This window comes from Tachysurus fulvidraco, chromosome 21, assembly GCF_022655615.1.
Source record: "Tachysurus fulvidraco isolate hzauxx_2018 chromosome 21, HZAU_PFXX_2.0, whole genome shotgun sequence".
NCBI classification, from domain to species: domain Eukaryota; kingdom Metazoa; phylum Chordata; class Actinopteri; order Siluriformes; family Bagridae; genus Tachysurus; species Tachysurus fulvidraco.
The window spans coordinates 17,763,273-17,775,808 of record NC_062538.1 but is presented as its reverse complement, the minus strand read 5'-3'; the positions used below and the strand labels follow the sequence as shown (position 1 = coordinate 17,775,808).

Here is a 12,536-nt window from a genome sequence, read left to right as displayed (position 1 = left end):
AATAATAATATGAAGGAAACCGACAATAACAATAGGTGTCTTTGCCCCTTTGGGGCTTGACCCCTAATACTATATAAAATACTCAATAACAGTGACTCAGGCCACATTGCACAATCACTCTTGTTCATCCTTTTCTATAAATAAACAGCCCGAAGTGTTTTATTTCTTCCACAAGATATAATACAATCATTTTAAATCTATTTATCTTGTGCTGGTTTTCCAGGGACAGGCTTAATGATGCAGAGGGTGATGGCTTGAGCTTGAGTCCTGTCCCCTCTCCTACTGAGAGACAAGAGGATTCGGATAACCTTAAAAACAGCACCAAGGCTAGATCAACAGCAGTCAGCATCCCTGTTACGGTCACTGCCCCACCAGGAGACACCACCATCATTCCCAGTCAGTAATCCAGCACATTTAACTGGAATATTTATTACCGCAGGAATGCAGCGAGTTAATTAATGATGATGCAATATTTATGTTTACGCAGTGAATAACATAGATGGTGAGCGCCTTCTCCTGAATGAGGAAAAGAAGGATCTGGATGAGCTGAATCAGAACGCTCCAAAACGCATCTTACCCTACAGCTCTATGTTTGTGTTTGGTCAGTCCAATCCGTAAGTATTAAATGTAGATGTTGTCTTTTAGATCCCTCATAAATAGACAGGGAAGTGTATATGAGGTCAATCCTCATTAAGATGCTGGTAAGGTTCTAATAGAGTGCAAGTGGAGTGTGTGAGGGGGGCACAGTGTCCAGGGTTGGGGGTTCGATTCCCGCCTCCATCCCGCCTTGTGTGTGTGGAGTTTGCATGTTCTCCCCAGTTTCCTCCGGGTACTCAAGTTTCCTCCCCTGGTACAAAGACATGCATGGTAGGTTGATTGGCATCTCTGGGAAAAATTGTCCGTAGTGTGTGATTGCGTGAGTGAATGAGAGTGTGTGTGCCCTGCGATGGGTTGGCACTCCGTCCAGGGTGTTTCCTGCCTTGATGCCCGATGATGCCTGAGATAGGCACAGGCTCCCCGTGACCTGAGGTAGATCTGATAAGCGATAGAAAATGAATGAGTGAGTAAGTGAGTGGAGTGTGTGATTCTCGTTTATACACAAATCAGAAAAAAACAACAGATTATCTGGGTTCATTGACAAGCATTTTATATGTGTAATAAAGTATGGAAGTGAATGAACACAAAAACTGTCATTTAAACCTGTGTGGTTTTTTGCAGCGTACGAAGGTTGTGTCACTATGTGGTGAACTTGCGTTACTTTGAGATGTGCATTCTCGTTGTGATTACCATGAGCAGCATCGCACTGGCTGCTGAAGACCCTGTGAATACTACTGCTTTTCGGAACAATGTGAGACTATGGCACACAAATATACACACGCACATACATAGTATAGGACTTATCTTTTTGTTATTCTGAAGACTTGAAAGAAACTTAATAGGGAGAAGTCTGGGATTTTCACAACTGAAAATGATTCATCATATATATTAAAATATTTCTGGTTTAGGCTGTTTCTGGAAGGCCACTGAGTTTATTACAGAACGTAATCACGAAGACCAAGCTATCAAAACACGTCCGATTATCGATCAGTTGGAAAGAAAATATCCCATTGAGTACTATAAAATCTGTTAGTATAAAACACTCCCAGAGGAGGCTATCTGAGTAAAGTAAGTCATTTTAAACCAGTGAATATAACCTACAACATGATGCTACCACCACCATGCTTCTCTGCAGGTGGCGTAGAGGTTTACTACTATATAAGTATATCGATTTTCCACTATTATAATATTTTGGACTAATCCAATATACATTTATTTCAGTTCAAGTCTGTTACACTCTAAAATATGGAAAAGTATAGAGTAAATTATGCTCTTATGCAAAGCTCTGTAATCAGTATTTTTCCTGGCATGTGTGAGTAGTCCTTCACTTGGCCTTAATGCCAGTGTGTGAACAGAAAGTTCACCAGGGGGTAACAGATACAAGCTTTGAGTAAAATCCCTTGTTTAAATTTAAATTATAAAAAAAATATCAAGTGCACTATATCTGATGACCAATATTTAGATAAAAGTCCATCTTTAGTATAATGTAGTACATACTGTACAGTATGTTTTAATGTTAGCGAGATGAACCTATAACATCTTTATACTTGTAGCTTACTTCAAATTTAATGTGAAATTATGTAACACTGTTTATGTTTCTGTATTTTTTCAGGTGCTAAAATACTTAGATTACATCTTTACCGGCGTGTTCACATTTGAAATGGTGATAAAGGTATTGACGGGAATAAAGATAACTGTTACATACTGTACAATGACAAATATTCTAACTTAATTGCATGTAACTTTCACAATAGATACAGTACAATAAAGGGACTCTTACTCTGTTACCTTTAACCTGTCGTTAATACGTTTATTTTAGATGATTGACCTCGGACTGCTTCTCCACCCCGGCTCCTACTTCAGAGACCTGTGGAATATTCTAGACTTCATTGTGGTCAGCGGTGCCCTGGTGGCTTTTGCCTGCACGTGAGTACACACTTCTTTCCAGATTTGTCAGTGCAGCAGCTAAAAGGAGAAAATCCAGTCTGTCAACTTCAATCCAGCAAAAAGCACTGGGCTGAAAATGATGAAAATAAGATTTGACTGCTGCCTCTCCAGTGGCTGGTGGGAGATGGAGGGGTAGAGTAGTGTGTCTGCTTCTTCCTGTGGAAAGAAAGAGTGTTAAATGTGTTTGGGGATTATGTGTATTGTTGATGCACACCTGAGCTAGCTCTTCTGGTTTACTGTCATATCTGTTGGTGCCTCCCAGAGGAAAGTGGAACCAAACTTATCAGCACTTCTGAAGCAGCTGAGACGCTAACCAAGATGTATATATTTTCCCCATTTTAACTCTAATTCTCATCACTACACAAGAGGCCATATTTACCAAAATGAGTTTAAATTGCTCTCTCAGCAGGGAGCACAGACTCATTCACACTCACACTTGCAATATTCACTTACACGTAAGCAAAATTATACATTTGTACAAATGTAAATAATGCACATATAAAACATAGCATCATATATATAAAAACAGACACGGGTACACAGACAGAGACACATACATACAGCATACAGTACATGCAAACCACACATCTACTGTACCACTTCTTGTCCTCAAAATTATAGCAGCTTGAGAAACCTTTGGGTTGCAGGACTCTCAGTATTCCAGCACCATCCTTGCATGGATCATCATGAATTCTTCGGATGTGGAAGCTTTAGCAAGTGGTTATGTGCTTACAGTACAAGATGATGCTTATTTCAATGCAATTTTAGCCACTAAGATACTCTTTGTTTCTCACTAAAGTTTTGTATTTGTAGGGGCCATAGGCTACATGGATTAATGCCTTTTTGGTATATGTAGGAATTGGACTTTCGGAGTAAAGCTAAACAGGCTTAGAGTTCCTGTTTGGTTGTAAGTCAAACAATTTGCCCGTGCTACTTCATAATGGATGAAATCGCCATGCTGTCAAGATTGCTATCCTTTCCTTTATACAAAACCAGGGATATGGTTTTACTGGCTTGAAGCTCTGTGGGTTTATGCAAAAAGGATCACTAAAATGGTGCAACCAGTAATGAGCCCATTCTTAAACTTATACAATTTCAGAGTTTGTAGTCCAGAATGTAGTTACACCGTGGGCTCCAAGTCTCACAACATTTCCATGAATCTCCAGGCTGTCCATATGAGGCCAGCCAGCCAGCAGCAGTTAACAGCCTCCAAATGACTCAAACCAGTGAGCAGAAGCGATCTGAATCACCGGTATCTGGCTATCAGCCTTCTTCCATACACAAAAGCTCACATTGTTGTCACTGTGGTTGAAAGGAGAGAGAATAAAGCTTTCTCACCCAGACAGCAACTCAATTCAACTCAGCACCTCAACTAGGTTATCTCTCCATGAGAAAATCTGTAGCTTCTTGCGGGTGTTCCAATCAGATGAAGGTTGTCAGGTCACAAACCCTACCTTCCTCACAGCTGCCATCATCCGGAGATTGTCTCTTCAGCTGTCACGTTTTTTTTTTCTTAGTCCACAATCTATCTATACTTGGGTTTCACTGCTTGATCCAGACATATGACTTCAAACATATTCCTTTCACCTAGACACATTATCAGTGATGTTACCTGGGGTCAAAAACAAATACACGTGCAAATAGACACCCGTTTACGCTCATACACACGGATACTTCCAAACACACAGATACGTTCATACGCTCACTATAAAAACAAATATCTTTAAATATATTTAAAACACTCACATTCTTTATCCTCCTGCAGCATGTAAACGTACAACAATGTAACTGTATGCATAACAGGGCTCTCACCCACATACTGTACCACATCACACTAACAGCATTAATCAAGTGTGTGTCATTTAATGAGGCTTGGTTTATATATGTACTAAATCCTCTTAGACTTGGGAAGGTGCTTTTCAAACGCATGAGAGACCTGAAAGCAGTGAAAAGCACTCAGTTAGTGTGAAAGCCGTGTATGAGCTGTGGGTCCCCGAGACACTCTCCTGAGACAGCTAATGGCTTAAATGTGGATTAGAAACCTTTGTTCATCCTAAGCATTTGGAAGAATGTGAGTCTCGCATTTTAGTTTGGTAATTTTTCTTCCTGCCTTTGCCTGAACTTTGCCTCTTCATATGTTTCTGTTATTTTCATAGTAAGCGCTCATGTCCTTTCTTGGCCTTTCTGCCTTTCTCTGTCTTTACTGTACCTTCTCCTTTCTCTTTCCTTGTTTGTGTTGCTTTCAGGAGCTTCATGGGGTATGCATTTGTTACTGCCTGTTTTCTCTAGATGCCTGTAAATATATATGTGCGTGTGAGTGTCTGAGTGAGTGCATGCATGGGTTAATAAGCGTTATCCTCAGGCTACATGAGCAACCGTGTGTATTTTCATTGTGTTTCCACCACACTGCCATCTGGTGTGTGACAATCATATATAGTGTTCATTTCATCAAACATCAACAGCCTGGTTTCCACACATACATTCTTTTCTATTATATGGTCGCTTTGTGACTGTAAACTAAGAAAAACTGATGCATGAGATTATTGTAATTTCATAATAGGTTTCATCTGTAATACAGAGCCAGTGAAAGGAATGGTGTATTATTTAAGGTGAGCACTACATACTCTCAGATATTATCATATACAGACCAGATGCTTTAAAGTGAGGAGCAAATATTACCACCGCTTTGGTTTCCTCTGGGATCTCCAGTGTCTTCCCACCTTTCAAAAACATGGCATTAGCTGTACTGGATTGCCCCTAAGGTGTGATTAAATGTGTGAATGTTTGTGTGCAATGGACTGGTACCTGAAGTCAGATGAAGTCATTTGGTATTTGTATTGATAGGAGAATTCATGGATTTTCTAAAACTATCCTTGCCAGTGGCAGATCAATGATAACGGCATTGGCCTACTGATCAGAAGGTCCTTCAAATCCCAATACCACCAATCTGCCACTGTTGGGTTCAGCTGCTTGGCTGTATCCTGTTTCAATGGGATGTCACTTGGTATTAAAGCATCAGTCAAATAAAAAAAAAAAATACAAAAATTCAGAAATTCAGATTAGGGATTGTGTATAGAATCTGATTTGGAGGTTGTTCTAGCATATCCAGGGGCTATCATAATACAGAAAATGGATATCAAATGAATCAGTATTAATATCTAGATTTTCACTTGTGAGCACTTGATAGTTCATTAGTTCATGTGCACCAGATTTTTATTTAAAAAAATCACACCCTGTCTTTTCGTTGGCTCTGTAGAGTTGTTCATTTCGGCTGGAAAAGTTACATGCAAGTATGTTTACCAGGAATGAACATAGTGTATGTGTGTTGTGCACAGATACCGGTGTGTGTGTGTATGTGTGTGTGTGTGTGTGTGTGTGTGTGTGTGTGCATTCACATTTCTAACTGTAACCACATAACTCGGCTTTCTAATCAAATAACGCTCACTCCATTGCACACTTAATTAATTTAATGAATGTACTCATTCACGTAATGTTTTATTTTTCCTGTTTTCTACTGTCAATGCTGTGTTTTTCTGTATGACTTCTGTTTCCGTTTTTCTCTTTTCTCAGCTGTGTCTGTTTCTAATGCTTATTCTTTATCTGTGAAGCAGCTTACATCTGTTCATTTCTGTGTTTTTTCTCTGTACTCTTTCTGTATGTGCACATTTTATGCTTTGTATTATTTACTTTCCCTTGTCAGATCACAACAAAGCGTGACCAGGTGGGGGCAGTCTTAATCTCTATAGATACCCTTTTACCCCGTGACCTTTCCCTCCTGACACTGCTCACCCATCGCACATAATCAATGATGAAGCCCTTTACTTTCCTTCTGGCCCTTTAAGACCCCATACATGCCATGCAGCACAAGCCGTGCTATGATACTATTACTGCCATTGCCTGCAAAGGAAACTCATCACCACTGTTAAAACTTAGATTACACTGGAACAATTACTGTAGGTTCATTGGTGTTTTAATCATCATCATCATCATCATCATCATCATCATCAAAAATAATATTAGTGATTAGAAGTAGCACATTTTATATCAAGATTTAATACTGAGCTCTTATTATTTTATTGTACTTTTATTTATTTATTTATTTATTTATTTATTTATTTATTTATTTATTTAGCCCAATCACTAGTAAGGAATAGAACATACTATTATGTTGTGGTGTGATGCACAGCTATTGTTTCCACCAAGTGTTTCATAAGTTAAGTGTTTCTTACTGTATACCATAGCAATTTTCCACCAATTACATTATTTATTAAGAACGAACAACGTTTTATACGTTTTACAGTTACGTTTAAATAACATTATCGAATATTTACAAAGCAAGCTGGTTTCTCTTCTCATTAACGTTCTAAAAGCTGTTAAAAGTTCAAATCTTTCATCTGTTTTATTTGCTTTGAAGGAGACAAAAAATGCCGTTGGTTATATAATGTTTAAGAATGTTCTCTATCTTAACAGACGGTGGCAAAAACTTACTGACGTTTAAAGAGCTGGAACTTGAGATTAGTTAATGAGATCTACTATCTAATTATATCCATACATTTTCCATGCATGTTTTTTTTTTATTTCTTTAGTTATTCATTATTTAAATCAGTTTAGTTTTAGACTACAAGCCCTAGCACCTGCCTTGCAGCTCACACTATTGTTAAAGCTGATATTATATACATAGAAAATAAATCAATAGATTCGGACCAATCAGAATTGAAGTATAAATGTATACGTCCAATACGTGATGGGTGGGACCTTTGGAGGCAATGGGAGAATAGGAGCTGATCTTTGACACTCAGGAGTGTACAGGACTGATCAGTGTGTTACCCTTAATGTAACTCCTCATGGGAGAGTACAAATGACCGAGGCTGTGCTACGCCAACAAAGAAATCCTGAATGTTTTGCTTTGTTTTGGCTTAATTTCTATCCATGCATTCAAGACGACTGGAAATATTGGAGTGGCTTTTTTTTACACTATTTTTTGTCTTATGCTAGTAATATACAGGGAAATGAAGGTAACCCCTGGGCAGCAAAGTGTCCATTCACACTTGACCAAAATCCATTTTGCATAGATTTGAGTATTGGATGATCTTGCCTGAACAGCACATGTTAGTACGTACACTACTTCATCATTTTCTATTTTTATTTTTCTTCCATAAATTATACATCATCTGTACTCAAATTATAAAGCACATAATGCACCTGGTGGTGGGCCAAAAAATGCAGTGGGTTTTATAAAGGAAGTAAATTATCCATATTAATTTAATTGAAAAAAAAAATCTCTATAAAAAAAGTCTAATAGGGTTAAAGTCAGACCACCCTGCATGCACAGTCTTTCACTTCCCTTCACACATTTTACAAAGTTCTTCTTCATATCTGTTTTAACCGATCTTTAAAATTGGAATAATTCTAATGTTGGAATAATTCTTTTACCTGTTATTTCAATTTTTATAGGTTTAGTGTCACAGTTTTAATAAAGAAAAATATTATTTCACTTGGTAAAACTTGCTAACTCGTCCATACGTTAAAAGAATAAAATAAATAGATAGATAGATAGATAGATAGATAGATAGATAGATAGATAGATAGATAGATAGATAGATAGATAGATAGATAGATAGATAAATAAATAAATTCTGTATTTTTCTTTTTCAGACATTTACATTTTGTAATCCATCTTTTTTTTCTGTCTATACTATTAATCTTGTGAATTAATTGGCTTTCACAAAGAAACTATCCTCTTTTTTTTCTAGTCAATAATGCATTGATTTTCACTTTGGTTACATGGACATTACTCCTAACTGATGTGCATGTGTCTACTAACCAAAGATCCAGGGATCTGTGTGTGTGTGTGTGTGTGTGTGTGTGTGTGTGTGTGTGTGTGTGTGTGTGTGTGTGTGTGTGTGTGTGTGTGTGTGTGTGTGTGTGTGTGTGTGAGGAGGAGAATGCAAGCCTCCTGACTCTATAGGCTATATCTTATATGCCTATATGCAGTAACTTATTGATTTTGTAACACAGAGGGACCAAAGGCAAGGACATCAACACCATCAAATCCCTCAGGGTCCTCCGTGTGCTCCGGCCTCTGAAGACCATCAAAAGGCTACCTAAACTAAAGGTACTATACAAGGCTGTGTTCAATCCATACTCTTTTCTTTCTACACATTCTTTCTACTCTTTTCTATTTGTATCGATGAGCTAATAAGTTCTAAGCTCAATATTCTTTCGACTTCACGTTTTCATTGTTATTCTTCAGAGCTGTGAGATTCCAAATTGTTATAAGTGCTAATATTATGTCGTTACTTAACTTGTCAATTCTGTGTTCAGATTCAGCAAAGCCGGCCTTATCTCTGCCTTTCAAAAGACCTTTAATAAAATAGGACAAAGGCAGACATTTAAACATGGTGTCCTCTCAGGAAAAAGAATAGACTGTATTTCACACAATTAAGATTATTAAATGTAAAAGCTGAATAGTGGTGTCTGTGCTTTTTTTAACATGAATTATGATTATACAGAATATACGTAACATTAGACATAGGTCAGGTCAAATCAAAGCATGGACTTTGTTTCCCAGAATACACCTGCGCTTCCACATTTACTGTACAGTCACCGGGCCTCTGGTACAATAAATCAACAAAAAATATTATCATTTCTATCACAATAACTCAGAGACACTTTTTTTTTGGTTGATTATTTATTTATTTATTTATTTATTTATTAGCATTTTTAGAAATAGTCTGTAGTATCAGAATTTTTTTTTAAATCACTTGTAAAAAAAATATTAATTGCTGTGGGGCTGGTTAAATAAAACATTTCAGGTCACACTGTTATTAGAAAATAATCATCTTCATGGCGGTACAGTAAAGCTTGGTGTAAAGATTGTTTTCCAATAACAGCACGCCTGTTGTTTTATCCCTTAATTGTGGATTTGTGTTTTAATTAAGTCATAATCATAGACACATACATGAGGGACATTAAAATAAACTGTAATAAATGTCCTATTTAATTGCTCTAATATTTACCCTAAATGCTACATGCTAAAATAAAGACCGATGCGTATGTTACAGATTAACTGTATGTCATCTTTTGACACAGAAACCGAGAGGGATGAAAATGCTTTATGCTTGCACACAAGGTGATATGAAGACATTTTGTTTTTGCTGGTGTGTGTGGTTGTCCTCAGGCTGTGTTCGACTGTGTGGTGAACTCTCTGAAGAACGTGCTTAACATCCTCATCGTCTACATCCTCTTCATGTTCATCTTTGCCGTTATCGCCGTGCAGCTCTTCAAGGGAAAATTCTTCTACTGCACAGACGAATCTAAAGCTACTGAGAAGGACTGCAGGTGCAGAATTTCTCCTTCAAACACACACACACACACACACACACACACACACACACACACACACACACACACACACACACACACACACACACACACACACACACACACATACATTATCAGGAAAAAAATCCATGTCATCTCATTATATAAGACCTTTTTTTCCTTTCTGTGTGTCAGAGGTCAGTTTCTGGATTACGATGGAGACAAAGTGGAAGCCAAGGCACGTGTATGGAAGAAATATGATTTTCACTATGACAACGTGCTGTGGGCTTTCCTCACTCTCTTCACCGTTTCCACAGGAGAGGGTTGGCCTATGTAAGTACACCAGTGTCGTACGCCCCAGGAGGTTTACTTTGTTATCAACATTCCTGGCTTTGACAAGCTCGTAGCCGTGTAGTGTATATATTGTGCATATTTACATCCCAGTTACTCACACAAACCCTTACAGCATTCCATTAACCACCATTCATATCAAAACCTTGAGATTTGTGCTTTCCACAGACCCTGAAGGGAATCTCCATGGTAGGTCATATGTGGGGAAAATGGATGATGTATAACATTATGTACATTATGCAAGTCCAGAATTCACTAGTGAAAATGCTTAGTCTTTCATTCTTATCACAATACCTTGCAGGAAACATTCTAACAGTAAGAGAAAAGTAAATAGAAATCATAATAACATTAATAGAATAATAGAGTAATACAAATGATAGTAATAGAAAAATATCTGTACTTGAATTTCAGCCTTTTTTAGTATTAGGGTTTGTCCACCTTTTTAATATCAGTGTATATTTGGAAAATGTGTACTTACAGGTTTGGACTATCCATAACCATCAGGATTCAAGTGCTTCGAGAGAAAGATAGAATAATAATTATAATTCTTTTATTTATTTTTGTCCTCTTTTCACAGTTGTCCTACATTTTTCTGCTTGCTCAGATGTCCTCTCTGTCACTGTTCGGCTTTCCATCTCGTTCCCATTTCATCTTATACTTTTTGCTTCGATTCACATTTTTGCACTCACTTTAAAAACATTTCATGCATGAAATATCGAAAGAAATTTTACCACCAATCTGGAAAAAACTATAATTCCACCAGGTGTGTTAATCTACAGTATCTGCACTCCCTTATAGATATGTTAATGCAGTTAAAACCTGCAAAGTATTAAATAGTTTGTTTTTTCAATACAACAGGCGACACTAAACCTGGATTATTTTCTAACCACAGCGCTGTTGAATGCTCGATTTTGATTGGTCAGTAACGTGTACACAGGACCTTGTATGGTGAATGTTGTGTATAAATGGATTAATAAATGTGTGTGATAATAGATATACTTTCATATAGGGAGATTTTTATTTATGGAATATCTAGTTCCAGTACTCTGATCCTCTGTTATGGTTTGCTGCAATGAAAAACAAACCAAAAAAAAAAACATACCACATGGGATGCGGTAGTCTAGTGGTTGTGGTGTGTGAAATTACCAGTCAGAAGATTGTAAGATCGGATCCCAGGTCCACCAAGCTGATACTAGTGTGCCCCTGAGCAAGACCCTTAACCCTCAGCTGTATAAAAATCATTTTAAGTTGCTCTGGATGCGAGAGTCTTCCAAATGCCATAAATGTATACACAATGTAAAGTAGCCACTTTAAATCATAGCTTATTTTGAGACATACTGTAAGGTCTTGAAGAGTTGAGTCTATGAGGGTGTATCTAGTGAAATATTTAAAAGTAAGACCTACACTATATGATCAAATGTTTGTGGACACCTAATCATCACACTCATACGTAGTTCTTCCCCATATTCTTGCTTTTACTCAAGGTAGGACCGAATCATTTAGGATGTCATTTTCCTTCTCAGAAGCAGGTATCTGTTCCAGCATGACATTACTCCTGTGCAGAAAGTCTTTGGAAGCAAGGAAGCTGACCTCAAACCCACCCTTCACCCAGGGTCTCCTCACCCAACATCGTCTGAAGTTATTATAACAATGAAGGGAGAAGGGATAAATCTGGAAGGGGATGTTCAGAAAGCACAAATGGATGTGATGGTCTGGTGTCCACATACTTTTGGCTATAGCTTGTAGCTTAAAACATTTCCTAGAGGAGTACAGGTGCTCGTCTTGCATCGAACGAAATAGAAATAAAAGTCATATTTTGAGTCAAATTTATTCTGATTGAATCCCTTATTTCTACCTTTTACTCCAGTCTCCAGTAAAATTAGGAAGAACATACAGTACCTGTGTTACTGGCATTCATCAACATCATGATCTTACAATAATTTTTTTATTTCCCACTGCACATTGTTTGTATCCAGGGTGCTGAAACATTCTGTAGATGCCACTCATGAAGACCATGGCCCAAGCCCAGGCTTCCGCATGGAGATGTCCATCTTTTATGTGGTCTACTTTGTGGTCTTCCCGTTTTTCTTCGTCAACATTTTCGTAGCCTTGATCATCATCACGTTCCAGGAGCAAGGGGACAAAGCCATGTCTGAGTGCAGCTTGGAGAAGAATGAGGTAAAAGCACAACCCTACATACTGGTAGCTGGTAGAATAGAAATCTCCTTATGTGACTGTGATGGCAGTGTCCGTCTGCCATGTGCTCACGTTGAGGTGAGAAATCTTTAAGGTGATAAAACCTAGAGAATTTCTATCCT

The 12,536-nt window shown here is 37.7% G+C and overlaps 1 protein-coding gene across 14 annotated transcripts in view; it reads left to right on the top strand.

The window, feature by feature from the left end:
• cacna1bb (calcium channel, voltage-dependent, N type, alpha 1B subunit, b) overlaps positions 1 to 12,536 on the top strand; it is a 124,567-nt gene that overhangs the window by 77,876 nt on the left and 34,155 nt on the right. For 9 of the 14 annotated variants that reach the window (XM_027142390.2, XM_027142392.2, XM_027142394.2 and 6 more), the window contains 10 exons: positions 224 to 396; positions 488 to 614; positions 1,219 to 1,348; positions 2,210 to 2,269; positions 2,417 to 2,523; positions 4,791 to 4,802; positions 8,563 to 8,659; positions 9,725 to 9,885; positions 10,063 to 10,200; positions 12,195 to 12,396. In XM_027142390.2, coding sequence (XP_026998191.2) covers positions 224 to 396; positions 488 to 614; positions 1,219 to 1,348; positions 2,210 to 2,269; positions 2,417 to 2,523; positions 4,791 to 4,802; positions 8,563 to 8,659; positions 9,725 to 9,885; positions 10,063 to 10,200; positions 12,195 to 12,396 — 1,207 coding nt within the window. The remainder of the gene's footprint in view (positions 1 to 223; positions 397 to 487; positions 615 to 1,218; positions 1,349 to 2,209; positions 2,270 to 2,416; positions 2,524 to 4,790; positions 4,803 to 8,562; positions 8,660 to 9,724; positions 9,886 to 10,062; positions 10,201 to 12,194; positions 12,397 to 12,536) is intronic. The other 5 variants (XM_027142398.2, XM_047805819.1, XM_027142399.2 and 2 more) reach the window with 1 other exon arrangement.